The sequence below is a fragment of the Danio aesculapii genome, chromosome 6 (assembly GCF_903798145.1).
Source record: "Danio aesculapii chromosome 6, fDanAes4.1, whole genome shotgun sequence".
NCBI lineage: Eukaryota > Metazoa > Chordata > Actinopteri > Cypriniformes > Danionidae > Danio > Danio aesculapii.
Window position 1 is genome coordinate 40096795 of NC_079440.1, and position 27974 is coordinate 40124768.

General features: G+C 37.3%; 2 protein-coding genes across 2 annotated transcripts in view; one reads left to right on the forward strand and one right to left on the reverse strand.

Annotated features, from left to right (window-relative positions):
- The window catches only part of cyfip1 (cytoplasmic FMR1 interacting protein 1), an 86195-nt gene that overhangs the window by 38379 nt on the left and 19842 nt on the right, over positions 1-27974 (forward strand). Inside the window, exons 14-23 of the mRNA XM_056460161.1 lie at positions 2622-2788; positions 2863-3010; positions 8612-8765; positions 11440-11596; positions 11707-11803; positions 11982-12058; positions 14995-15103; positions 15207-15326; positions 16688-16887; positions 20418-20505. Of these exons, the coding sequence (XP_056316136.1) occupies positions 2622-2788; positions 2863-3010; positions 8612-8765; positions 11440-11596; positions 11707-11803; positions 11982-12058; positions 14995-15103; positions 15207-15326; positions 16688-16887; positions 20418-20505 (1317 nt within the window). The remainder of the gene's footprint in view (positions 1-2621; positions 2789-2862; positions 3011-8611; positions 8766-11439; positions 11597-11706; positions 11804-11981; positions 12059-14994; positions 15104-15206; positions 15327-16687; positions 16888-20417; positions 20506-27974) is intronic.
- On the reverse strand, positions 23220-23934 carry LOC130230865 (fibronectin type III domain-containing protein 9). Its single transcript, XM_056460162.1, has one exon. It carries the CDS (start codon positions 23932-23934, stop codon positions 23284-23286), a length of 651 nt encoding a protein of 216 aa, XP_056316137.1. The 3' UTR covers positions 23220-23283.

Genomic DNA, 27974 nt, shown 5'->3' on the forward strand with positions numbered 1-27974 from the left:
AAAGAATTCGTCATTCACACCATCACACCATTTTGTCATGTCACGTGACCTTCCTGCGTCAGTAGCGTCGCTTCCATAGATATATACATTAGATTTCGCCTACCCTGTTGTTGTCTATTGGAAGGAATGCGTCAATAGAGCCGCCATTTTAGTGCAGGGTACGCTCCTTTGAAATGAATGCGGGACCCAGCTGCAGTGGAGTACTGTGGCCATCCAGAGCCAGAGATATACACATATATCTATGATCGGGAGTTTTCCCGGGGGTCAGTATGCAATTATTTTTTTGTTTAATTACGAAAATTGTCATTTTACATCACTTTTCTACATTGATGGATAAGTAATCGCACAGGCATTCCTGACAAAACGCTTGTGTTTGTGTGTATGGAAATGTACTATCCTCCCTCCCTGTTAAATTTGATCTAATCCATGTCCTTAAACATTTAACACACACTCTCCTGCTTTCGCTTCTCTTACTGACGGAGGGAGCGATTCGTTTGTGAATGAATTTCCATTATGAACGACTGTACACTTAGCCTCGTTACAAGTTTCCGGCACCGCAGCATCTCGTTATCATATTTCTTTTGCATTGTTTGCTAATTTATCCAACAAAACTAGCATAAGCCGAGTGTTTAGTGCAGGTTAATGCTACTTTGCCTTACGGTGAATGCATTAAGTGGCTGTATTGTCATCAATAATGTTACCTGTTTAGCACAAAAGTTCATAACATACAAAAACGTAAACTAAATCTTACAAAACTTTTGTACTTTGTTTGCTCGTTACTACACCCGTAGACAGCGCTTCACGTAGTAACACTGTCTTGACTAGTGCGGTTGAATGACATTTGTCCTGGGAGCACTGTACAAATGTGGCGGCGCTATTGACGCATGCTCAGGGTCCGTATCCGCGATATCTAGTGTATATATATCTATGCATCGCTTCACTCCCATTCATGAATTCTCTTGCGAGGCATCATGGGATAGCACAGCTTGCATGGTATGTGCACTTTAGAATCTCGCTCAAAGTAGTAATTCATCTGGGTACTTCTCGCATACTAGTTTTCGAATTCTATGAATTCGGACATACTACACCGTTCGCATACTGTTTTTAGCATACTAAATAGTATGGAAGTATGTGGTTTCGGACGCAGCCATGGGTTTACTTTCATCAGCTAGATATAGGCCTCACAGTTCCGTGAATGTCGGTGCCGTTAATTATTGATCCGCTATCGGTAAATATAGCTTCTGTGGACGCTACTGCACTACTTGACTAAAAAAAAAGCTTCGCTACTGAAAAGCTATTGATTTAGAAAGTAGCGATGCTACCGCTACGCTACTGAGAAATGTAGTTAAGCTAGTAGCGTCACTACTTACAGCGACGCTACTGCCCAACATTGCATTTAATTATAAATAAATATTAATGTTTATAATATTCAAATACATTTTAACGTTTTTTGATTAGCTAAAATTCATTATCAGACTTTGTAGGCTGATGTTTTAAAGTTAATTGTGGATCAGCTATGGATGAACTTGATGAGTAATTTTAGTGACTAACGTTTTGTTTACAGCTGGTATTAAGATGCGCATTTGTCAAAATGATCATAACACAAATGCAGATGTAAAAATAGTGTTGTCCATAAACAGTTTTTTTTATTTTGTGTTCGTTCACATGCTTTTGAATTATATATGTTTATTTTGCTTTTTCAAAAGTTAACAATATAGAATATCGAAACTAAGCAGCAAACTAAAGTAAAACATACACGCACAATGTATAAAAACACATAAAATAAATATATAAATAAGGAGGAGATACAGTATAAACCAATGGAGAAAGACTATTTGGTCAAATCAAATCATGTGGCAATGTTTTAATATAATTCAAATACGGATTTCAAATCTTTTAAAGTAATTCACCCTTCCCTCTCAAAGAATATGTGATCTTCTCCAATGTTATTGACCTTATTCTTCAATGCGGAAGTGCGCTCATTCTTGCGATTGTTTTAGAACTTTCAATTCAGCTGCCTGTAGGAGAAATGACAAGGAATAATAAACGGCAGAAAACGGTCAAACTACTTGCTCTACGAACAAGTGTTTGCATGACTATACTGACAAAGCAGAATCATATAATAAGAAAATATCAATTATAACATCAAGCAGCACAACGAGCTGTTTTTAATGTCTAAAAATGAATAGAAGTGAATGAGACCGGAAGTCTCGTGCCAAAAATATTCAAATGGTGACCTCTGAGATCTACAGTCCAATTGGTACATCAATGTCTGTTTTCCATTTTAAAGCAATAAATTTTTAGCTATTGTCAATAACATTCCAGTAAGCTTAATAGCATGATTATGTCCATTCACATTCATATGCAATTTGTGCAAGGTTATTTCACAATATTCATAAAAATAAATCAGGAAAGTGTTCGACAGTGGATGAGACACAGAATAAAACTGTAGCTGCAAACAGTAATGTCTCCCTATCATATACTTTTAAAACAATTGAACAAAAAGCAATTCCATTTGTAAACCGAGCCTAAATGAACACCAGTGGCGTCTGACTCAGTTCAAAACTACTCTGTGTTCATAAATTCAACATTTGAATGTGCTTCTGTCTGCTTGTGTTTAGGTCCTCGCCATGATAAAGGGCTTGCAGGTGTTGATGGGCCGAATGGAAAGTGTGTTCAACCATGCCATCCGTCACACCATCTATTCAGCTCTGCAAGACTTTGCCCAAGTCACGCTCCGAGAACCGCTGCGCCAGGCCATCAAGAAGAAGAAGAACGTCGTCCAGAGGTACGATAGTGCAGACAGATTCTGCAGTAGAGTTTTAGATCTGTATAAACTGACTGTTTTTGTTGTTGTGTTAGTGTCCTCCAGGCTATTCGTAAGACCGTGTGTGATTGGGAAACAGGCAGAGAGCCACATAATGACCCAGCGCTGCGGGGAGAGAAGGACCCTAAAGGGGGATTTGATATCAAAGTTCCTCGCCGCGCCGTGGGACCCTCCAGCACTCAAGTACGCAGCTCTTCAGTTCCCAGTTTTTAAAATGAGTAGAAATGCAATCTGTACAGATTTAGTCATTGTAGCATTCCAATTGAGTATATAAATTGTTTTGCAAGCTCTTTTTCTCCAAATGTTTTAAGACTGAGGCGTTGAGGGATTTAATTACAGCTGTGAGTAAATGACTATGAAAAACAAATAGGAATTACAAACTGCTAAACCACTTGCACTACAAACAAATGTGCTTGCATATACGTTAACATAATACGATAAGAAAATACTAGCTTGTAACCTCAAGCAGCATAACAAAATGATTTCTATGGCTACAATGTGTGGAAGTGAATGTGTCTCGACACATTGAGAATTGTACCTTGAAATAAAGCGTGACTTAGTATGTGTACATGGCCTTCCACATTCAAAAATTCACAGCACAATCTTAATGACACCTTAAAGTCCTGATATACTTCAAATTAAGTTCTTTATGATTCTTTCTTTGAGGGGAAACTGAAACTCAAAAAGGCTGACTGGTGGATTTCTGTTTTTGAACATTCTGACATTCCTGTGCTACAGGAGATGGGGTTGTAAACGTGTCACGCTGCTCAATTTTACCCGCTAAACATGATGGTGACGGTACAAGCTCTGCTAATTGACCTTCCTGTGTATTCATGTTGCTAACTTAAAGGGCACCTATGATGAAAATCATCTTGTTGAAGCTGTTTGGACAGAACTTTGTGTGGGTATAGTGTCTCCACAGTCATATTGGAGTGATAGAACCACAATAAGCTTCTTTTTTTTAAAAATTCCTGACATTAAAATAAGATCAAAATCTCTCCCATTTTGAGGCCCACCACAGCGTGACGTAGGAGTGCGGATTAGTGCCGCGTATGAACATGTCTCCCGAGTAGCGCTTATAATCATATCAACAAGACAGGGCGTGAGCAAAGCAACTCTGTTCAGCTCTCTGTGATAATCAAATGTGATCAAGAATTAGTTTTACAAGTTTAAAACATTTTTAAAACACTGCATGTTAATGAATTACAGTGATTTAACCATCTTTACTTTATCACCACATCCGTGTGTCAGTACAATTATAAAAGAAGACGCTTCAATCCCAGATTTTGGACATTAAATCAGGTTTATTTTGTAAATTAACATAAGGGATATCCATACAGCAGTAGATATTGATGTGCATCTGGTCACATTTGCCGTGCAAAAACAGTGCAAGTTAAACATGCACGCTGTGTGTGTGCGTGAACTTTGTAACGGCATTGTGTGTGAATCATCCTTGCAGAAAGGCTTGAATTAACTCCACAACAAATACATCAAATAATCATTGGGAAAGTTCTTACTGTAGTATTTCTCGCAAACGTTATGTAAGATCTGCTTCCTTCATGTCTGTCACTGTGCTGTTTATCTGACGCAGCCGAGGCAGAGATTGAGACACACTCTGACAGGCACATGTGAATAGGGGGGATTATAATAAATATTATGATGGGTATTTTGAGCTGAAACTTTACAGACACATTCTGGAGAATCAAAAGACTTGAATCTTGAAATGGGGTCAAATAGGTGCCCTTTAATGTTGTTGTTTTTTAATGCTGTTCTCCTGTCTGACCTTGTAGGGGAATAAATCAGACATCATTATTGCCACAGATCAAAAGAAGCCAAGTTGATTATGAGCCAAAATAAATTTTTCAGTCAAATTTTGTTCGAAATTGCTTAACTTCGGTTTGTTCTTCAATTTAATATTTAAAAAGTATTTAGGAGCCTCAAAGTGATAGTTCCCCCAAAATGAATGTTATGCCATCATTTACTCACCATTTAGTTGTTTCAAACCTTTATTCTGTTGAACACAAAAGATTTTTTTGAAGAAAGCTATAGACCTGTAACCACTGAGTTCAAAAGTATTTGTTTTTCATAATATAGAAGTCAATAGTTGCAGGCTTTCACACTTCTTTAAAATATCTTCTTTGGTGTTCAACAGAATAAAAAAAAAACCCAGAGGTTTGAAACTAGTAAATAGTAAATAAATTAAACTTTTAGTTGGAACTATCCCTTTAATCCATAGATCAGCAAAATCAGCATATTAAGAAAAAAGCAGTCATAAATGGCTACCAGATCTCATTTATTGAGTAATTATGTTGCTTTCCATTGCATATCTAATTTTTTTTAATGAATATAACTCATTAAGTCTCGAAGTCATCAAAGGACTGGAAGAGAATTTTGTTTCGATAAAGCCATTTGTAGATATAGTCCATAAGCTGTATTGGCTGTCTCTTCCTGTTTTTCACCTCATGCAACACCTTACCTGAAACAACTTGACCAATCACACCATTATCTGCTTTCCTACCTGTTATACACTAACACACACGCACACACACACACACACACACACACACACACACACACACACACACACACACACACAGATGGCTCCCCCAGTGTCTTTCAGAAGAGATAGTAATCATCCAGTCGCTTCTGCTGCAGATGTTGCATGAAGCACGGCTGATCCGGTGTGCCGTGGAAAGGTGTCGTATTGAATGTCAATAGCGCCTCAGGGATTTGAGCTATAATCTGTGCTGCCTCTCAACGTGATCTCAGTGCTTTGCTACTGGCATTTTTGAGAGAGATATTCATGCATGGGTTTGATTCAACAGCCTGTTTAATTTGATTGAGTCTCATTGTGAGAATGGTTTCCATGATTTTTTTCGTCTGTGGTTAGTTAATTGGCTTATCAATCTTTTGTGTTGGTGTGGATTGAAATCAAGCTTTTTCGTCGAGCTCAAAAGGAGGGGGCTTGATTTTTGCACAGTGCCTGTTTAGAGGTTTATGTCTCTGAATTAGTTAAATTGATGCCAACATTTTGATTCAAGCTTTTTGTAAACTAATTTTGTAAACTATCTATTAAAATAATCTTTTTTTTTATATATATATATAGTATTTTTGCGTCTAAATGAATGGGAAAGTTGACAAAAAACACTTTCTGTTCATTTACATAACCTCAGGTTAAATTATTTAGATTTTTTATATTAGAGCATCCCAAATAGCACACTTATGCAGTATTCTTCATCAGTGCACTTTAAATACCTGGATGATGCACATATTCAACCAATAAAATGAAGTGTGGAATGTTGAACACTTCATGCGCTCAACGATCACAGCTTCAGGCCTGAGGTTGGATTACTTTATTTATTTTGGATTGAGTTTATACTCACGGCTGATCATTTATTTCACTAATTTGCCAAGCGTTAAACTTGGGAAATGGTTTGAATTTCCATTTAGTAAAAAGAAATGTAAGTGTTCAATTTGGGACAACACTAAATTCATACACTACACTTGAGAGTACCAGTTTATTAGTCTTCAAGTGTAGGGTTGTTCATAATAATTGATTAACTGTTAACCAAAAGGGTGCGTTTTTAACCGATTAATGGTATCAGCAGGGCTTAAAGTATTCCGGCAGGGTGCCGGATCTCCGGTGTGCGGCCGTGAGGGAAAACAATAATAATATTTTAGAGCCTGCGCATGCGGTTTAATTAGGGATACTCAAATTAATCGATTAACCGTTAACCAAAAAGGTGCGTTTGTAACCGATTAATTGTATCAGTCAAATGATTAAAAAAATATTACTTTATATATTTTTAAAGTTTGGCTGCATAAGGGACCGATCACAGCGAACGCGAATTTTATCAGTTGAATGGTTTACTAACGTTCACGAGTGTTTTTCGTGCTGCTTTTGCACCCTGCACACCTTGCGTTTTGCCGTTGCACGCTGTGTGCGTTCGAGCGGAAAAGGTGTGTTAGGTCAGTCGCATCTTTTTCATTTTTCAATGAAATGAAACTGCAGGGTTTCTGTTGAGGTGACAGCAGGGTTTGTGAGGAGAGACTTGTGGTCGCTGTTTCAAGTTATCCAGAGCTGTATTACTTAACAGATCTTGCATACCACAATATTAATAAAAATTACAATTATAACATCGATAGCAACACGACTTGCGATTATCGATAGTCTGATATTTTTATTTGACTGAAGAAAAAAACATGATTGAACAAACAGCAGACCCTCAGCCTCCTCCACTGTACCAGCTCCATCTTCTGGTCCAAATGTCTTAAAAAGAAAGAGTTTGCCGGACTTCGCTTACAACCCCCCAAAAAAAGAAAAAATAATTGATAATGGCCTTGATTTCACTTCTAATCTTTAGTTAAGCAGTTGAGTTATTTAGCACTTTGAGCACTTGTAGAAGAAAACACTTTATTTGACATAGTACTTTTACATAAATGGTGCAAAGCATAATCATTGAAGAGAGTCTATCTAAGTCTCAGTTTACCAGTTTTTAAGCACTTTAAGCTCTTGTTACTTTTTGTTATTATTGTCAATATTTGAAGTAAGCCTTTCTGTGTAGTTTGACTCCGCATTAAACTGAGGCTTACATTTTTTAGCTTATAAAACATACAAATTAATGCAATATCATATGTAAACAACTAAAATATAATATGCTATAGTAGCCTATACTTTACAAAAAGTCAGCATGTGCCTAGTCATTGTCTTTCATCTCGTGCAGTACACACATAAACTGTGAGTGAGAGTGAGAAAATAAAAGCACACTGAGAAAAAAGCTTTAAGGTAAAATCAGATGCTCAAGATATAATCTTTAAACTAATGACTTCTATTAAAATGTTGACTGAGGCTTGGGATATAAGAATTACAGCGAAGCATTAATTAAATGCATATTTTCCATAGAGCGATCGATTCAAGGTAGCCTGCAATTTTTATATAATGGAGGAAAAAAAACATGATTGGAAAAAAACAGCCTATGCCGGTTCTTAAAAAGGATTCAGTCAGTGTTTTCGTTTTGTAATCTACATTTGTAATTTAAGTGAAAAATATCTAGGGCAGGCCTGTTTATTTTATTCTTTTTATTCTTTTATTTTTATTTTTTTACGAAGTTGGAAACACTGCAGGTGCCTAAAGATGTTCTGTTATTCTGTTGTTCTGTATGCTGCTGTTCGCATGTTAAAATAAATCAGTATTTTAAAATGTAGTATTTAATGTGTTAGACTCAAAATAGACACATCAATTAATTTATTTTAATTATATAATAATTTTATATTAATCTGATTGGTTAATATTTGGTTAACGAGCAGCGGTGGTGGTCATTTACAACTGATACTTTTACTCGATGATTTTTCAGTAATCTTTCCACAACTGCTGCAAATATATATTAGGATAGTTGTTTCTCAAACGGTCATACTGGTCAAACGTCTACCACACTGCAAGACATTTTGACCCAAACAATGACCTTGTAAATGCAGTATGCCACACGGACACACATTCATACACATTTTCAGATGGAATCCAAGGACACAAATCCAGACAACCCAACCTTTTTGATGCCTGTCGGAGATGTCTAGGGAGGCTTTGACACCTGTTTGCCCTCCATCAGCATGTTAATGCACTCAGAATAATGCAGAAGAGAACCCCCCACCTGCGGCGGGATGACCAGTGCAGAATAGGAATGTGAATCTGTGTCGAGGGCTTTGATAACTGTGCATATGTAAGGAAAAAACTTTCCATCGGACTTGCTGTCCTTTCATCTGCATCCTCTTTCTGTTCCTGTGTAGCTGTATATGGTCAGGACGATGCTGGAGTCTCTGGTCGCAGATAAGAGCGGATCAAAGAAGACCTTGCGCAGTAGTCTGGAGGGGCCAACCATCCTGGACATCGAGAAGTTTCATCGCGAATCCTTTTTCTACACTCATCTGCTCAACTTCAGTGGTAAGGAACAGGTTAAACACTTGCCCTCATCATTCTTAGATGTAATTTTTTTACAGCTGTTAAATATTTTTTTAGAATTAGCATATTTTTGTTGTACAACTATATTTTTTTAATACCACTACGCTTTAAATGTAGCCTGAAAGTATGGACACTTAAGCTACATTTAAATGTCCCTGCTTTACAAATGTCAAACAACAGCATTTATTTATCCTAATTAAAGTAGACAGAATTTTCCATACTTAAATCCTTAAAGTATGGAAAAAAAATTTGTTTGGATATGCCAATTGTCTTAATTTCCAAAAAAATATGAGAAACCAGTCCAGGAGACTCGTTTCAGCAGAATTGATTTAGACATGTTGGTTGTTCTGCAGTCAAACGGCGTCTTTAAGAAGTCCTACAGTCTGCAAAAGCCTACAGGACTCTCTTACTGTGACAAGAGTAGCCTAAAACAAGTCTATTACAAGTCTGCAACAAGTCTGATTTGAGCTGTCCTGTCTATATTATGTTTTTAGGAGGGGCAGTGTATAGAAAATGGGCATGACTAGTTTAAGTTAAAAATCTTGTTTAGGGTCTTGAATAGATCCTGAGGTCTCACCTGCCCTGACCAGCTTGAAAGTATCAGTAGGCCCCGTTTACGCTAATACGTTTTAGTTTTAAAAACGGCATTTTAGAACAAAAACCATTCACGTCCACACTGGCGTTTCAGCTAGCCTTTCTGAAAAGATCTCCGTCCACACTACACCACTGAAAACACACATCACGTGACCACACACACTCTGGCATGCAGCGCATGTGCACGTCTGAGCTCCAGTCAGCGGGTGCTTTGAGCACATCTACACAGGTGAGAGCAGCGCACGTCGGGACAGTTAATCAAGCATCCACCGCTAGATTTCATCCCACTATAGTTGTTAAACGTAATATTGAATTTATTTAGTCTCTATCTTTTGAATCTATTACTTGTTTTCAGGTAACACGTTTTGGCTGAGCGCAAAGATAAGTTAATATCTGAATTTTTGTAACCACATACACTGATTCTACACATTTGACTGATTGCTTGCCTTTATTTTCTATTTTCTATATTCTATATTCTATGTTTTAACTTATTGTACATTATACTTTTATAATGGCTATTATTGATTATTTAATATGATATTCAGCAAAATAGACAAGGTATGTTTCATATTTTTTAATGAAAATGAAAGGACGCATTTATGTTATAGCCTCCGTTTTCTTATAAATATACAGTGAAGATGACGGTCATATAAATAAATGGCTACATGATGCCTTAACATTTTAGGTGTCTTGTTAATATCATATTAGGCAATTAAAAATAGGCAATTCATTATATCATATTTTTATTTTATTGTTAAGATGTAGTCAGGGTGATGTGAATGACCTTATAAAGTGGCCTACACTGATCCCTTTGAAGATTTACCCGACGTATCTTCGGGAGTTTGTTTCCATATCAAACTTGTGAAGTCTGAACTTACAAGGAAAGGATGCAAGACTGAACTTTGTGCACTTAATATTGAGAAAAAGCCCCAATCAGGTAGCTCGAATGTCTGCAGCCACTCATCTGTTTTCAGATATCTGCATCTACCCCATCCACATTGACATGGAGCAGCAGCGTTTTAAAACCAAAATGACCTCTTCAGCGTTTTCAAAACACTCGAAGGCTCAAAAACTCTAGTGTAGACGGAAGGCGTAACCGTAGCAAAACTTACGCATTTTAAAACTAAAACCTATTCATGTAAACAGGGCCGTAATATCTCTCACACCCTAGCTAGAGTTTTGAATGAAGTGATATAATTAAAAACCAAAGAATATAACTTTTCAGTTATTTGAGCTAGTTTTCTAGTAAAATTTCAGCAAATATCCTGCATGTTTTTGGCAGTCAGGACACTGTTCAAATTCCTGCTGTGCCATCTGTATAGTTTTACATTCAAAAACATAGCATTCATCAATAGAATGTGCTCATCTGGTGTGCACAGCTCTGAGTTGTCAGTAAACACTTGCCATCCAGCATGTGATCCATGCCATGTGACATTGTTGCAACACGCATTCAAAGCCTGTTACAACCAAACCACATCAGTTGCATCAATCTCTCAACAAACTTTTGTATATTGTATATATTCCTCTGTCATCATAAGTGTAGCCTCTCTCTCCCACACACAGACATGCAAGTGCACCCACACACAAGTGCACATGCTTTGCATCATTTACATCAACATGCTCATATAGCTGTCAATCTACACAGACGACTTGGGGTTTCTTTTCAAATATGATACAGCAGGCTTTAGGGGTAAACCCCAGTTTCTCTCAGTGTTTCGAAAATTGAATGAGGGGTTAATTCATGTTTGTTAACAGATGTTTAGAGAGCTTTTAAATGCTTTATGGATTGAAGATAGAAGTTCTAAACTCATTCTTAAATGCGGCAAAACAAGAAACGTTAGCTAATCTACATTTGTGTATATAAACAAATCTACAATCAAAATATTATTGTGCAAAAATTCTATCTTTCCAGGAATAAACTTATTTTTGTTATGCCAAAAGAACCAAGAAAACCAAACTCCAAATGAAAACACACCGTAATGCTGAATTTAAAGTTGTAAAATGTGAAAAGGAGTCACAAATGTTCATATTTAGTCTCTCATGCATGCTTGTTGTGTTGCAGAGACTCTACAGCAGTGCTGTGATTTGTCCCAGCTCTGGTTCCGGGAGTTCTTTCTGGAGCTCACTATGGGCCGCCGCATCCAGTTCCCCATTGAGATGTCCATGCCCTGGATCCTCACCGACCACATCCTGGAGACTAAAGAGGCTTCTATGATGGAGTGAGAAATGTTTTGTTTATTTTATTTTCTAAATGCATAAATTACTGTGGTACTTGTATAAAAGACATGCTTTCATGAAATGCATTTCTAAGTCTGATTGATGTCCCCAGGTATGTGTTGTATTCTCTGGATCTGTACAACGACAGCGCACACTACGCTCTCACTAAGTTTAAAAAGCAGTTCCTTTATGATGAGATTGAAGCTGAGGTAAAGCCCTCTTGACCTTCTGCATTCATCTAAAAATCCTTTGAAGCTGTTACTGCGTTTCTCATTTCATTTCTTTAACTTTGATCCAATCTTAAATTAAATGATTGCGCCTCTGCACTCTTTTTTTTTCTCTCTCTCTCTCTCTCTCTCTCTCTCTCTCTCTCTCTCTTTCTCTCAGGTGAACCTCTGCTTTGACCAGTTTGTCTACAAACTTGCTGATCAAATCTTTGCCTACTACAAGGTTCTTGCCGGAAGGTATGTCTGTCTTTTAAAATGTAATCAAGCAGGATTTGCTTTCATACAGAGACCCGGAAGGGACGTGATGGTGGAAGAAAAAAATTAGTGGAAGAAAAAAAATGGGTGGGAGGAAAAAAAAACAGTGATAGGTAAACATATTTTTGAAAGTTTTTGCGTTCCCTCGCAAAGATGCTTTGCGTTATCTCGCAAATATGTTTTGCGAGGGAACGCGAATATATTTTGCGTTCCCTTGCAAAACTGTTCAACAAACACTTCATACATGACAACCCTCCTGTTTCTGCCGGGATTCTCCTGTATTTCATCATTATATCCTATTATTAGGTATTTTCACATTTTTCTCTCATATCTTAAATCTTGAAAGCATGTTGAAATTAATATAAAATATCTGTATTCACTTTCTTTCCGTTAAAGCTGTGCGTCAATCAGTGACCCTCATATGCAACCTCTGAATCAGTGAATGCATGTATAAGCGCTGACTGACTCCCAGATCAGCTGTACACGCCATTTAAGGAGGAGCTAAAGTGCAGGGCAATTTGGGATTTGGATGTGTTTAAACAGACAAATGCACTTACTGTAATATACACCACTAATTTCCTTTTAAATGAGGACAAACGGTTAAAGTATGCTTTCGTTATATATCAGTGGTAAGTGACACATCTCTTATCAAACAAAACAAAACGAGAGATACATTTGCTACTCTTCACTTGTTTGATAACGGAGGTGTCACTTTAAATGGCGTGTACAGAAGCTGATCTGGAATCAGTTCATCATATGGAGCGCGTCCGTCAGTCAGCGCTTGCATGCATTCACTGATTCAGAGGTTGCATATGAGGGGCGCTGATCGACGCACAGCTTTAATGAAAAGAAAGTGAATTCAGACATTTTTATATTACTTTCAACATGCTTATAGGATTAAAAATATGAGAGAAATATGGGAAGTGTTCGAATAACATTTTTGCGAGGGAACGCAAAAACTTTCAAAAATATGTTTACCTATCACACTTTTTTCACCCACCCATTTTTTTTTTCTTTCACACTTTTTTTTCTCCACCATCAGGTGTACTTTCAGGACAGATATACAGTATAACATTACCGTTCTGTATTTATGTAGTTACTTTAGAGTAGGGCTGCACAATATATCGTTTCAGCATTGATAATGTGATGTCAAATAGGGATTAATTAACCGAGAACCACAGTTCAGCACACCTGATATGTGGACCCATTGCAGAGTATAACTGTAATCTAATAGTGTGAAAGATCTTTTATTTGGATCTGTTTTTAAGACCTTTGACTGTAAGATTTCAAGCGAATTAAACCATGTGGGCACAAGAAATGATAAAATTTGCCACTTTAAAAGTCCCATGAAATTAAAATCAAGTTTTTAAGATGTTCGTATCAGTACTGTTAGTTTTTAAGATGTGTATTAGCTTGTGAGCTCCAAAACAGTGACAAAGTTTGTGTTTAGAAGATATAAAACCGATATAAACATGCAAAGCTTATAGTTTGTCACTTCCACATATATGCAATAATTTTTTTTTCTCACATCACCTCAAACTACAGTTTCTCATCTATCAAATGCTCTCTAGTATCTGGCATGCCTCGCCCCCTTGAAGACGCTTCTTATTTGCTTTTCATTTGATGCACTTGAGCTCAACCACTCTCACTGGCAGAGCAGTAATAAAACAAAACGCTGTTGGCTGTTTTAACACCGATGTTAAACTGAGGTCTGGACTCTCTGTGGTCATTAAAAATCCCATGGCACTTCTTGTAAAAAGTAGGGGTGGAAGCCCGGTGTGCTGGCCAAATTCCCTTCAGCACTTAACCATCATGGCCTCCCAATCATCCCTATCCATTGAATTGGCACTGTCTCTCCACTTATAGCTGGTGTGTGGTGAGCGCACTGGCGCCGTTGTCCTGTGGCTGCCGTCGCATCATCAAAGTGGATGCTGCACACTGGTGGTGGTGTGGAGAGACCCCCCTCATGATTGTGAAGCGCTTTGGGTGTATGGCCATACACAATAAATGCGCTATATAAATATATTACATTACATTTAAAAAATAAAACGAAAATGTCCCACCCTCCCTTTGTGTTATGATTACGTCAAACATCAAATAAAACATGCTCATTTCATAGCACTTCACAGGACCATTAACAAAGAGTAAATGTTTAATTATTTAAACAATGAAGACTATAGAGTGTCATTTTAGATTTGATTATTGTTTTTTTTGTACTTCAATTCTGTTAGACTCCACCGAAAACCATAAAGATATTATTTTTGATCTTTGTTCTAATGTTTTCATCTGTGCTTTAAGTAGTTTTTTTGTATTTAGTGCATTTTAGTATAGTGCAGATGTGCTCTTGTACAAAATCATCCCAAGCAATGTAAAATTATGAATTCTATCCAAAATGGGGTCATTCATTCATTCATTTTCTTTTTTGGCTTAGTCCCTTTATTAATCTGGGGTCGCCACAGCGGAATGAACCGCCAACTTATCCAGCATATGTTTTACACAGCGGATGCCCTTCAAGATGCAACACACCACTGGGAAACACCCATATACTCTCATTCACATACACTTCGGACAGTTTAGCTTACCTAATTAATCTATAGCGCATGTCTGTGGACTTGTAGGGGAAACCGGAACACCCGGGGGAAACCCACATGAACACGGAGAGAACATGCAAACTCCACGCAGAAATGCCAACTGACCCTGCTGAGGCTCGCACCAGCGACCTTCTTGCTTTGAGATGACAGCGCTACCCATCGCGCTGCCCAAAATAGCATCATCTTATGAAATTCTATTCATATTGCAATATATATCGCAGGAAAACAAAATATTGCAATGTCAGTATTTTTCCAGCATCATGCAGCCCTACTTAGGAGACTTAAAATGATCTTCTTATTTTCTGCAACATTTTTTTTCTTCTCTAGTCTCCTTCTGGATAAAAGACTAAGAGCCGAATGTAAGAATCAGGGCGCAAACATCTCGTGGCCTTCCTCCAATCGTTATGAGACGCTGCTGAAACAGAGACACGTCCAAGTACGCACGACAACTCTTCATTGTGCTCATGTATTTGATTCTGTTTATTAATGCCACTCTTGATTAATGCCACTCGTCTTGTTTTGTCCTTTTTCTCTTGCAGCTCCTTGGACGATCGATTGACTTGAACCGCCTGATCACTCAGCGTGTGTCTTCTGCGCTTTACAAATCCCTGGAGCTGGCCATCAGCCGCTTCGAGAGCGAGGACCTCACCTCCATCATGGTACCTTGTCCTTAATCTCTATTTTATAGAAACAAGCTCTCTTCTTTTGGTCTGATGGAGACCTTGATTTGGTTCCGCTTGTTTTAGCTGTAGACATTTGCTGGATATTTGCCCGTTCAGGGTTTTTAATGAAGGCGAGGCTGTCTCTCTCATACCGTCATTTAAATTCAGTGCAGCAGAAATAATTTAGCCAAGTCTGGCTCGCCTAGAGAGTGAATCATTTTATTAATGTTTGCTTTCTGTGTGTGTGTCTCTCTCTGTGTGTGTGTGTGTGTGTGTGTGTGTGTGTGTGTGTGTGCACATGTTTTTATGTGTTTTTGTGTGTCCCTGTGTGTGCATCTGCCTATGTCTGGTTTCGTGTGTCTCTGTGCATTTTTGTGTGTGTGTGTGTGTGTGTGTGTCTGTCTGTCTCTCTGTCTGTCTGTGTGTGTGTGCATATCTGTGTTGTTTCTGTTTTTGTGTTTGTGTGTATATGTGTGTCTGTGTCTGTCTGTGTGTGTGTGTGTGTTTGTCTGCACATATCTGTGTCTGTGTCTCTGTGTGTATCTGTGTGCGTGTGTGTGTGCGTGTGGTTTTCTGTCTGTTTTGTGTGTCTCTCTGTGTGTGTGTTCGCGTCTCTGTGCATCTATTTGTGTGTCTCTGTATGTGTGTGTGTTTGTGTGTGTGTATGTGTGCGTGCGCCACTGTGTGTGTGTCTGTTTTTCTGTGTGTGTGTCGCTGTCTGTGTGTATCTGCTTGTGTGTGCACATCTGTTTTTGTGTGTGTGTGTGTGTGTGTGTGTGTGTGTGTTTTTGTGTTTTTGTGTCTCTGTGTGTGTATCTGTTTGTGTGTGCACATTTGTTTGGTGTACCTCTGTGTCTGTATCTGTATGTGTGTGTGTGTGTGTCTTATCTCTGTGTGTATCTGTGTGTCACAGTCTTTCTCTGCGTGCGTGCGTGCGTGCGTGCGTGTGTGTGTGTCTCTGTCTGTATGTGTGTTTCTGTCTGTGCATATCTGTGTTTCTGTGTTTGTTTCTGTGTGTACCAATGTTTGTGTGCGCGTGTTTGTCTCTATTTTCGTGTATCACTGTCTGTCTCTGTCTGTGTATATCTGTGTGTTTGTGTTTTTGTCTCCATCTGTGTGTATCTGTGTGGGCATCTCTTTATGTCTGTGCCTGTGTGTGTGTGTCTGTGCTCATGCATGCGCACACAGACAGCAGAATGGACATCTGACTGAATTTTCGAAGTGTCCTGAAATGATTCCACAGCTCATTATTGGTTTGGGCACAAACTGTTTGTGAGTTGTGCGTTGAAGGCCGTTGTGGTTAAAAACATTATTGTGTTGATAGTGAGAGGACTTTTTGTCTCTCTGTCCTTGATCAGGAGTTGGAGGGATTGTTGGACATAAACCGAATGACCCATAAACTCCTCAGTAAGTATTTGACACTGGACAGCATCGACGCCATGTTCCGTGAGGCGAACCACAACGTCTCCGCACCCTACGGCAGAATCACCCTCCATGTCTTCTGGGAGTTGAACTATGACTTCTTGCCCAACTACTGTTACAACGGCTCCACGAACAGGTGGGTCAGACCCCTCCCCACAACCACGGCCCCCCTGTCCCTCCACTAATTGAAAAAATTATTTATTTGTTTTATTTATTTATTCATTTATATTAATATGGCAATTCAGACAAGAATAAAAGCAAAGAATTCATTCTGCCATAGCATAATCTGATTTTGTTTGTGAAATATAAAGGGCATTAATATAACAGTGCTTCCCACAGGTTTGAAATATACTTGCGGTGGTAGCCGGATTGAAACACACCTTTTACCCACAGCACATGGTTACCTACATGCGACAAAAAAGGGATTTATTTATTTATTTTTACAATATTTTTATTTAGTATACACTTTTTCTTTCCAATGGGTTGAAATAAATAAAGAAACCCACTATTTGTTTTACTTTTATTCTATTCAGGAGCCATGTGTACCTGCTGACAGGTAAAATCTGCTGCTGACATTTTGTACAGTATTGCCAAAGCATGTTAAATATGTATAAAATATATAATATATCACCATCATCAAATTAAAAAAAATACAGCAAATGAGAAATAAATGACGTAAAGGGATAAAAACATTTATGGAATGAAAATCTCTAAAAAAATCTAATAATTACAAGAATAAAAAGTTTAGATTATTTAAATAAGGCAAATGAGTTAATTAAGCATTTCTAACGGTATACATGTATTTTCCTCTCTAAATATATAAAAGAGTTTATCCGAGTCATTTAGATCAAATAATTAATTATATGTTTCTCTCTGTCTTGCGACTGTGCACACGCTGTCAGCTGCGAAGCCAAGAGAAAGTAAATCAGACTTGAAATAAAAATGACGACGGCTTAGAAAGTGAAACCAAAAGCCTAATCCTGGACATTATCGGAGATTTAGAAACCCCGAACGAACACATTTTTAAGTTGAGTACATGAGATGTCTGTGGTAGTGTTGGCAGTTCTCGCGCACACACAACGAGAAATTGGAAACGTGTAGGGCAAGAAAAGATTTTCTGCTGGTTAATCGATCGTGGGTGTTGGCTATTGGGCAGATAGAAAAAATTGTAAAAGGATGATAATAATAAAAACAAATGTCACCAAATATACTTGGATATACCTAGGCCGCCCGCCCAAGTAAAGTCTATGTGTGGGAAGCACTGAAATATAAATTAATATAATTATAAATCATAAATTAAAATATGTAATTATATTTAAATATAAGTGTATATATTCATGCTGTTTACTGTGTAAATATGTCAATTACTATTGTATATGATTCATATTTATTCATGATAGATAGATAGACAGATAGATAGATCGACAGATAGATAGATCGACAGATAGATAGATCGACAGACAGACAGACAGACAGACAGACAGACAGACAGACAGACAGACAGACAGACAGACAGACAGACAGACAGACAGACAGACAGACAGACAGATAGATAGATAGATAGATAGATAGATAGATAGATAGATAGATAGATAGATAGATAGATAGATAGATAGATAGATATGTGTGTGTATATCTTCTTGCTAATCTGTTGTTAAAAGACTGTGAAATTATTTAATTTTAATGTCATAAATGCGCAGCACTTTAACAGTGTAGACTTGACTTTAAATCTACAGCTTTTGCAATATGTATCAGTTCATCCATATTTCAGTTAAACAGATGTGATGGAGATTAAAAGTCAAATAGCACGGAGCATTTCTTTCAACATATCAAAAAGCCAGATGCCTCGAGACCTTTATCTTCAATTTTTTAGATAATGCTTAATTATTAAGGTAATTCATTGGTTATTTATAGTCAGTCTACGCTTAAATGTGAAAAATTAAAAGATATGTATGAACATCTTTTTCATTTCAGCCAGGAAAGATCTGTTGTATGATTTTTGCTTGCACTGAAGCATTGCTTTGAGAAGCGTATAATCAGCAGCAAGTCTAAACAAATCAATGACCTTTTTATTAAATGTTTCTGCTGAATTATTGATGCTTGTCTACCATCTGCTGTTTGATTAATTTACTGTCAAATAGCACAAACACAATTTTTCCTCAACACAAGGTACAATCTGATCCATAAATTAAATATGACAACAAGTGAGGCAAATTTAGGGCTTTCTAAAGAACTATAGGGAGATGGGAAATGTTGTAAATCAAAGGTATTGAGCCAGCAGCTAGCTCTCTGCAACTCTCACATGGTCACCCACTGAAGCTAAGCAGGGCTGTGCCTGGTCAGTACCTGGATGGGAGACCCCATGGGAAAGCTAGGTTGCTGCTGGAAGTGGTGTTAGTGAGACCAGCAGCAACCTGTGGTCTGTGTGGGTCCTAATGCCCCCATATATTGATGGGGACTCTATATGCTCAGTGAGCACCGTCATTCAGATGAGACGTTAAACGGCGTTAAATCCCAGGATGTCCTTTGAAAAAGAGTAGGGTCAAATTTGACCACTGGCCTCTGTCCATCATGGACTCCTAACATCCCCATATCATAATTGTCTCCACTCCACCAATCAACTGGTGTGTGTGGTGTGCGGTTTGGTGCTATATGGCTGCCGTCGTGTCATCCAGGTAGATCAGGGTAGCCCAAACTCGGCCCTGGAGGGCCACTGTCCTCCAACTTGCTTCAACACACCTACCTTGAAGTTTCTAGTATACCTAGAAAGAGCATGATTAGTAGGTTCATGTGTGTTTAATTAGGGTTTGAACTAAAATATGTAGGACACCAGCCCTCCAGGACCGAGTTCTGGCACCCCTGAGGTAGATGCTGCACATGGATGAGGATATTCCCCCCAAAAATGTGTAAAGCCCTTTGAGTATTCAGAAAAGCGCTATATAAATGTTAGGAATTATTATTATTAAAGGTTCTCATTGAAAGTCTAAATGTGGTAAGATAAAAAGATTAAAGTTATCTTTACATCTTTTTCAGCACTTTGTGATCTTTCGAGATGGGATGTGAACCTTTTAATATCTGACAGTTTCATCATATATGTAGCTATAGAGTATCAAAGTGAACTGATGCCTTCTGGGTTCAGTTGGGCTCCCAATATGTCTCATATAACTGGTGGGGTGCTGCCATCTCTACAAAAACATAGACACATTATTGGCTTTGTCCCAGCATGCTAATAAAAGCTTTCAGAGAAGACTTTTAATTCTTTATTTTTACAATAAAGGGATGATTCATTTGAGTTTTGTGAGACTTTGAGTGATGGATGGGTACACAAAGCACACTGATGCCACTTCTCACCTGCTCCTGTTATATCATACTCACTGCCAACTGACTTGAGCCAGCACACTGAGAACAACAACTCCTAAAAGTTGTCATGTCACGGTGGATATTTATAGCTTTTTGTCATTTTCCTTTAAGAACATGTTCTTCTGAAAGCGGTTGTGAATTGTGATGAGTTTTTTTCACTGTATTGTTATCTGTGAATGGGGCAAGAGTGGACATGCTGAGCACAGCCTGATTGAACACACTTGACAACAACTGGTCGAAAAAAGCCGTGCAACACAAAAATGGCTAAATGAATCTATTTTTAAAATCATTTTCCTGTCTCTTTAGGTTTGTTCGCACCATTCTGCCGTTTTCACAGGAGTTTCAGAGAGACAAGCCTCCCAATGCCCAGCCACAGTACCTCTATGGCTCAAAGGTGGGTTTAAAGCAGTTAAGATCCATTATTTGTTAATCCAATCACAAGTATTCAATGTTAAAAAATGGTTTAAATCCAGTTTGACCACTACCAAAGGTCAAAAACACAATGCACCAGATTTCTTTCTTAGTATAAATGCTCAAAGTGATTTAATGCATTCAAACAGCCACTAAACAGTGCTTCCTCTCTGCTTACTGACCTAATTCTTATGTATCATGAGACCTGCTGTTAAAGAGCCAGACGGGATTTATACTTTGTTGTCTGACATTGTAAGATTAAGCTTGAAGGTGAAAAAAAGGTTGATAACACAATGATACCAGTCTTGATTCTTAATATAAATCCATGTTCAATGCAGTTTTGTGGTTAGCAAAGCAAAAATCATAGGTGCTATTCTACTTATTTTCTGTTCCATACATCAACCCCTAAACCCTGACGTCAGTGAAAGTATAGTGGACAAAAGAGACAGATTGAAACTCTAGTTGTAAACAGATAATGTGTTGTCTCCAGCAAAACCAGGCATCTTAACACCGGGTGTAAACAGGAATTATACATCACACTGACATCAAATACATCTCTGGCATTCACAAGCAGTTATAGTATGTGTCCATAACACATGACAACACAGAGAAATATTCTTGTTTTATTATTAAGCAAGATAGATAGCTATGCAAGGTACATTTTTAGGCATTGAAGGATTTTCTAAAGAAACAGAGACTCCACTTACAGAGATATTGATGAACATGTATAGATGTATTAGAGGTGAAGGTAAAGGTACATCAAATCATTTAACACATTGCTGGCTTTGCTTTTGTCTCACAAAAGCTACATGATAGTGTTGCTTATCTTTAAACTGACATGTTTATAAACTTGACAAGACATGCATATAAATCTCTTCAAATTTGGGTAAAAATGTTTTAAAATAGTATGAATAAGTTCTGATGCTAAATGCATTGAAGGATTAGTTCACCCAAAAAAGACAATTCTGTTATGAAGTACTCCTCTTCATGTCGTTCCAATCCCACGAGACCTTTAGTCATCTTCGAAACACAAATTAAGATATTATAGATGAAATCTGAGAGCTCCCTCATCCTGCATAGACAGCAACAGTCCAGAGGTGCAACGCTCTAAGAATGATTAGAGCACCAAAAAGTATATAATAGGGAAAAAAAGGCTTTTCTTCCTCTTAAAGGGTGCGCACCCCGATCTGAGGCCCTGTTTACACTAAGTTTTAGTTTTAAAATGACATTTCAAAAGGAAAACCATCCGCGCCCACATTGGCGTTACACCTAGCGTTTCTGAAAACATCTCCGTCCACACTGTACCAGTGAAAACGCACATCACGTGACCACACACACACACACAGACACACACACTCTACCATGGCTGCAGCGCATGCGCACGTCTGAGCTCCAGGCAGTCAGTGGGTGCTTTGAGCACACCCTCCCAGATAAGAGCAATGCACGTTGGATAGTTCATGAAGGATATACTGCTGGATCTCATCTCACTAGAGTTGTTAAACGTGATATTTAATTCATCTTGTCTTTTGAATCTATTACTTGTTCTCAGGTAACACGTTTTGGCTGAGTGCAAAGATAAGTTAATACATTAATATATGTAACCACGTACACTGATTTTGCATATTGACTGATTGCTTGCCATTATTTCCTATGTTGTATAAAGTTATTGTACATTACACTTTTATAATGGCCATTATTGATTATCAAAACTGATAATCAGCAAAAGAGACAGGTGTGTGTCATATTTGTCAATGAAAATGAAAGGAGGCAGTTATGTTATAGCCTATGTGATATAAATTTGTAGCTACACAACGGCTCCACATTTTTAGTGTCTGTTAAGTTAATATCCAAATAAAATAGGCAGTTCCTTATATCATGTTATAAAGTAGCCTACACTGTTTACTTTGAAGATTTGCCTGAGGTGTCCTCAAGAGTTTGTTTCCATATCAACTTGCTAGTCTGAATTTAAGGAAAGGGTTGAAGACTGAAATTTGTGCACTTAATTTTGAGGAAAAAGCCCCAATCAGCAAATGTCTGTAGCCATGCCCCGTTTTCAGATCTCTCTGTTTTCCCCCATCCACACTGAGACGGATCAGCAGCATTTTAAAACCAAAACAGTCTCTTTAGTGTTTTTAAAACGCTCCGTTTTCAGGGCTTGAAAACTCTGGGGTAGTGTGGACCGAAGGCTTAACCGTAGCAAAACTTATGGGTCTTAAAACTAAAATGTATTAGTGTAAACGAGCTGAGGCAGCTGAAGAGAAGACATCCCCAAATAAAGTCTTTTTTTTAGTTTTCCTTAAGTCATCAGGAATCTTTTGACAGTTTTTGATTTCTTTTCTGGACTGTTGTCAATTGAGGATGATTATTTAAATATCTTCATTTGTGTTCCAAAGACGAATGAAGGTCTCAGGATTGGAACGGCATGAGGGTGAATAATTTAAAACAGATTAAAATTTTTGGGTAAACAAATTTTATATGCATTTTAACAAAAGGAACCTCTTCCCAAAATATAAAAAACACTACACTTTGTGCACATTCAATTTCACTGAATTACAGTGTAAGCCAAAGGGGGCTCTTTCAGTTTTCTTGTTTAATTAGCAAGTGATATTTTCATCTGACATTTAAATGTTAAATTAATCATTAACCCAAGTGGCTCAGTTCCTCAAAATGGTTTCCTCTTTGCTTATTGTCCACATTGTGTACATGGGAGTAGTTTGAAGTGATGGGGTCAACAAATCCCAGTGGCAAACTGGCAGACCAATTATTCTGACCCGGGGTGCTTATTACTTAGAGTTCGAAGTTCACGACTCTGCCCATTTGCTGTTTCTCTCTCGGCTCGAAAAGGATTCTCAATCACCGTCGCATTTGGAGTTTCCTCCTCACCGCAGTTAGGAGTGTACAGACTTTTTCTTCCTTCGCTTCCTATGTTCCCATCCATGGGGGTCAGAGCCAGGTGTGGAGGGTTCAGACCAGACTGGCTGACTCTATCAGGGTCTCTTTTTGCTGGACACATAGTGTGAAGGCATCCCCAAAGCAGAGCCACTGCGATGATCAGCAGGAGGATACTGCTGGCCAGCCAAACTCCCATGGCCAGCTCCCTGCCGCTCTCCCCGAGCTCAGTGCCCTCATCTAGAGTATTAAAGACCTGGCACTGCTCTCTGGTGGGATTGGCGGACTGGCAGGTGACACAGAGGATGTATGTAGTCTGTGGACTTAGATTGCCCAAACTGGTGGACGTCTGGCTCACGGGAACCCTGTCCTCACGCAGGAAACTTTTGCGAGTGTAACCCATCAGTAGACTGTTCCAGTTTGGGTGATACATGACGCTGTAGAACGTGTCGATACAGCCCGGAGAAGACGGCCAGCTGACGATGGCAGAGGTGGCTGTGATGTTCTGAATGGTGATAGTCATGTTTTAGGTCAATATTTTTTATGCACACAGAGTTTGAGGATGAAGGCAGATTTGAGATGTCATGCAATGATTTTGAAAAATATGGAAGAAAGTTATTCAGATAAGTTTGTTTTTCAAGTTGAGGCTCAAAGACAACTTGTTGACAACTGGTTTGAGACTTTTGGAACAATTTAGAAGAATCTGTGAAAATAGAGAAAAAACATTAGTTGTTAGCAGATTAGTTGTAACCTTGAATGTTCCATAACACGTGGCTACTATAATCTATTTAACAAATTCAATAGAAAAGAACAGAAACATAATTGCATAAAATACTGCAAATTTTCAACTCCTCAATCTGCAGATTTATTATACCATTCCTTCTCAGGCATGTGATCAGCCGAGGACAAAAAAAGAAGGAAGTCCTCCTTTCCCCAATTTCTGTTTAACGGAGAGAAGTTTTTTTCAACACATTTCTAAACATAATAGTTTTAATAACTCATTTCTTTTAACTGATTTATTTTATCTTTGCCATGATGACAATAAATAATATTTGACTAGATATTTTTCAAGACACTTCTATACAGCTTAAAGTGACATTTAAAGGCTTAACTAGGTTAATTAGGTTAACTAGGCAGGTTAGAGTAATTAGGCAAGTTATTTTAAAATGATGGTTTGTTCTGTAGACTATCGAAGAAGAAAAAAATTGCTTAAAGGGGCTAATAATTTTGACCTTAAATTGGTTTAAAAAAAAAATTAAAAACTGCTTTTATTCTAGCCGAAATAGAACAAATAAAGCTTTTTCCAGAAGAACAAGTATTGTCAGACATACTGTGAAAATGTCCTTGCTCTGTTAAACATCATTAGGGAAAAGTGTGTGTGCGTGTGTGTGTGTGTGTATAGTGTATATGTGTGCGTTTAAATAATTAACAATAATAAAAAATAAATGCATAAATAATATTCTTTATATAAATATTTTTTATTGGCCACAGAATTTAAGCTTAATTTTTTGTTTTATCAGTTTAAATGTTTAGCAGTTTAATAGTAACCCAAGTAATATTTAATAGGTTTATACTTTGTAACTCAATGTAGGGACAGATCCACACACCGCCGATAGATGGCGTCACTAACTCGGTTAGTTCTCTTGTGTCCACAGAATACAACTTTCACTGTAGTTTAGTCGACTCTTTTTTTCCAACGTGAAAAATAAACTACTAGTCAGTAAAGTAAGTTAGTCCCTGTTTTTAATAGCGTTGTTTTATCAATTGTAAATTTGTAGTATCATCTAAACTTGTGACACTTTAAGGTAATAAATTTGAGGTGCTTGGCTGTGTAGCACTGAATTAATGAAGACATAAGAACAGATTCTTTGCAGAGAATAATATTAAATGTGCATCCTGCAGCTGTATTTATAATGTACATAGAGCACATGCAAATCGTCGTGACATGCAAATGTGAGAGTGGAAAAAAGTGTGCACAGCCGCGCACGCATTCAAATCGATTTCATAATCATACATATTGTCAGTGGCTTCGTCACATTATAGGACTACACAATATCAATACACAGTACACAATTGTGTTATATACACATTAGCATAGGTAGGTCTACAATTACATCCTTGAAAGACAGCCGGAATGAAGCAGTTTGTCTGCTTTTATGACGATGGAGACACCCCCCCCCCCAACCCCCATTAAATTGGATCAATAAGATTGTACGAATTCATACGAATTAGCCACAAAATCAAAAAGTTACGAATTGCCGTGAGATCGTGTTGGTATTACTGATTTGATCCTTTTGATTGTATGGAGGAATGAAGGTAAATCATTCATGCAGATTATTTCTTTCAGCATAAAAAGATGTTTTTAAACTATTCAACACTTGAGTTGTTGGCATTGGGGCAAGCATTGGTTTTGAATTAAAGTTATTTATCAAAAGGATTGAATCAGTAATACTGATATAGGAGAAAAGGTATAATAAAACTGCAGATTTATGATTTGAACCTTTGCAGTAGTCCATGCAATTATGTTCCAGTTCTTTTCTATTATATTTGTTTTGAAAATGTTTGAAAAGGTAATTGAAATTTGTCTTCTTTAATTAAAAGATTTCTTTGACAACCAAGTACAGTTGCTCTGCTCTATCACAGTGGTAGCTAAATCAGATTTATCTAGAGGGAGAAAGAACCAGGTTATTGAATACAAAACAGATTTTTTTTATTTGTCCACCTTGATTGCTTTGGATCTCTTTTTTTTCCTCTGCAAAACCACATATCAGGATTTCTAAAGCAGGATTATATGAATGAGTTTGAGGGGAAAAAATCCAATTGGCTTTACATCCATATGTCTGCTTGCCAAGATAAAAGTTCTTAAGGGATTGTCTCGAGTTATAATAACTGAATCGTACTGCAGCTAAATAAATATAACTTTCAGGTTAAAACTATATATTTAAAAAAAATAAAATAAAATTATATATATAAATATATATAAATAAATTATATATATATATATATATATATATATATATATATATATATATATATATATATATATATATATATATATATATATATATATATATATACACATATATACACACACACTTGACGTCAGAACTATTAGCCCCCCTGAATTATTAGCCCCTCTGTTTATTTTTTCCCCAATTTCTGTTTAACGGCGAGAAGATTTTTTCTAACTCATTTCTAATAACTGATTTATTTTATCTTTGCCATGATGACAGTAAATAATATTTGACTAGATATTTTTCAGGACACTTCTATACAGCTTAAAGTGACATATAAAGGCTTAACTGGGTTAATTAGGTTAACTAGGCAGGTTAAGGTAATTAGGCAAGTTATTGTATAATGATGGTTTGTTCTGTTGACTATCGAAAAAATATAGCTTAAAGGGGCTAATAATTTTGACCTTAAATTGGTTTTAAAAAAATTAAAAACAGCTTTTATTCTAGCCAAAATAAAACAAATAAGACTTTCTCCAGAAGAAAAAATATTATCAGACATACTGTGAAAATTGCTCTGTTAAACATCATTTGGGAAATTTAAAAAAAAAGAAAAAAAAATCTAAGGGGGGCTAATAATTCTGACTTCAAGTGTGTGTGTGTGTGTGTGTGAGAGAGTGTATTTTTTTTCTGTTTTAGATTACTATTATTAAAGATCAAACATTGATGCTTTTTTTTTTTTAAATTTTTTAATTTATTTATTTTTTTTTTTTTTGAGAATTCTTTATTTTCTTTACTTTTTTTCTGCTTAAATTGATACAAATAAATGTAATTATTTTATTTTTAATATCTGCTCAATTCCATCTGCTCTCTCTGTTGAATTTCCTAAATGTTTTATTTGGCTTACATTGCCTTTCAGTTTGTCCATCATTTTTGACATTGGGTTGTTTTTGTTTTTGCCGCTCAAGGCTTTCGTTTACCCATTAAGTCAATCAATAAATCAGTACATTAGACTTGCGGATGAGTGGTGACCCTTTACGATACACACGCACGCTGTAATCATGCTGCTGTCATACTGGGTGAAAGCTTGAACGCTAATCATTTTGATCTTCTAGAAGCACGCTGTCGATAATGCTCAGTGTAGTCACTCACATCTGAAAGAAAAAAAAGAGGACTTATATACTCTCTCCTATGCACCTGCTGCTCTTTCTGATATTTTTCAGGACCACAAAGCAACTAACCTTTCTTATTGTAATAGTATTTCCACAGTACATACCTGAATTGATCTTTAATAATTGTTTATAGTGAATCTACACAGTTTTGTTTTTAAAAAAATGTTTAGGACACTGAGATGTAATCAAAATCTTACCGTAAGAGATGAAGAGTCACGTCAGAGTCCGATCACCTCACTGTTGTAGACCGAATCACCCTGAAGCCTTCAGTGAGTCTGACCCATACCTGTCTCCGTTTGGCATGGCTAAAATCTGCTGCAAATCCAGCTCCACATCCACAGCACTGCAAGGAAAAGCTCTTCTATCTGATTAGAGCAGCAGACAGCACATGAAGCAGAGAGAAAAAGAGAGAGACTGAGAGAGAGAGTAGTGGGGAGGGG

Coding starts and splice junctions, on each gene's coding strand:
- LOC130230865 (XM_056460162.1), bottom strand. CDS start 23,934: ATGACTATCACCATTCAGAACATCACAGCCACCTCTGCCATCGTCAGC.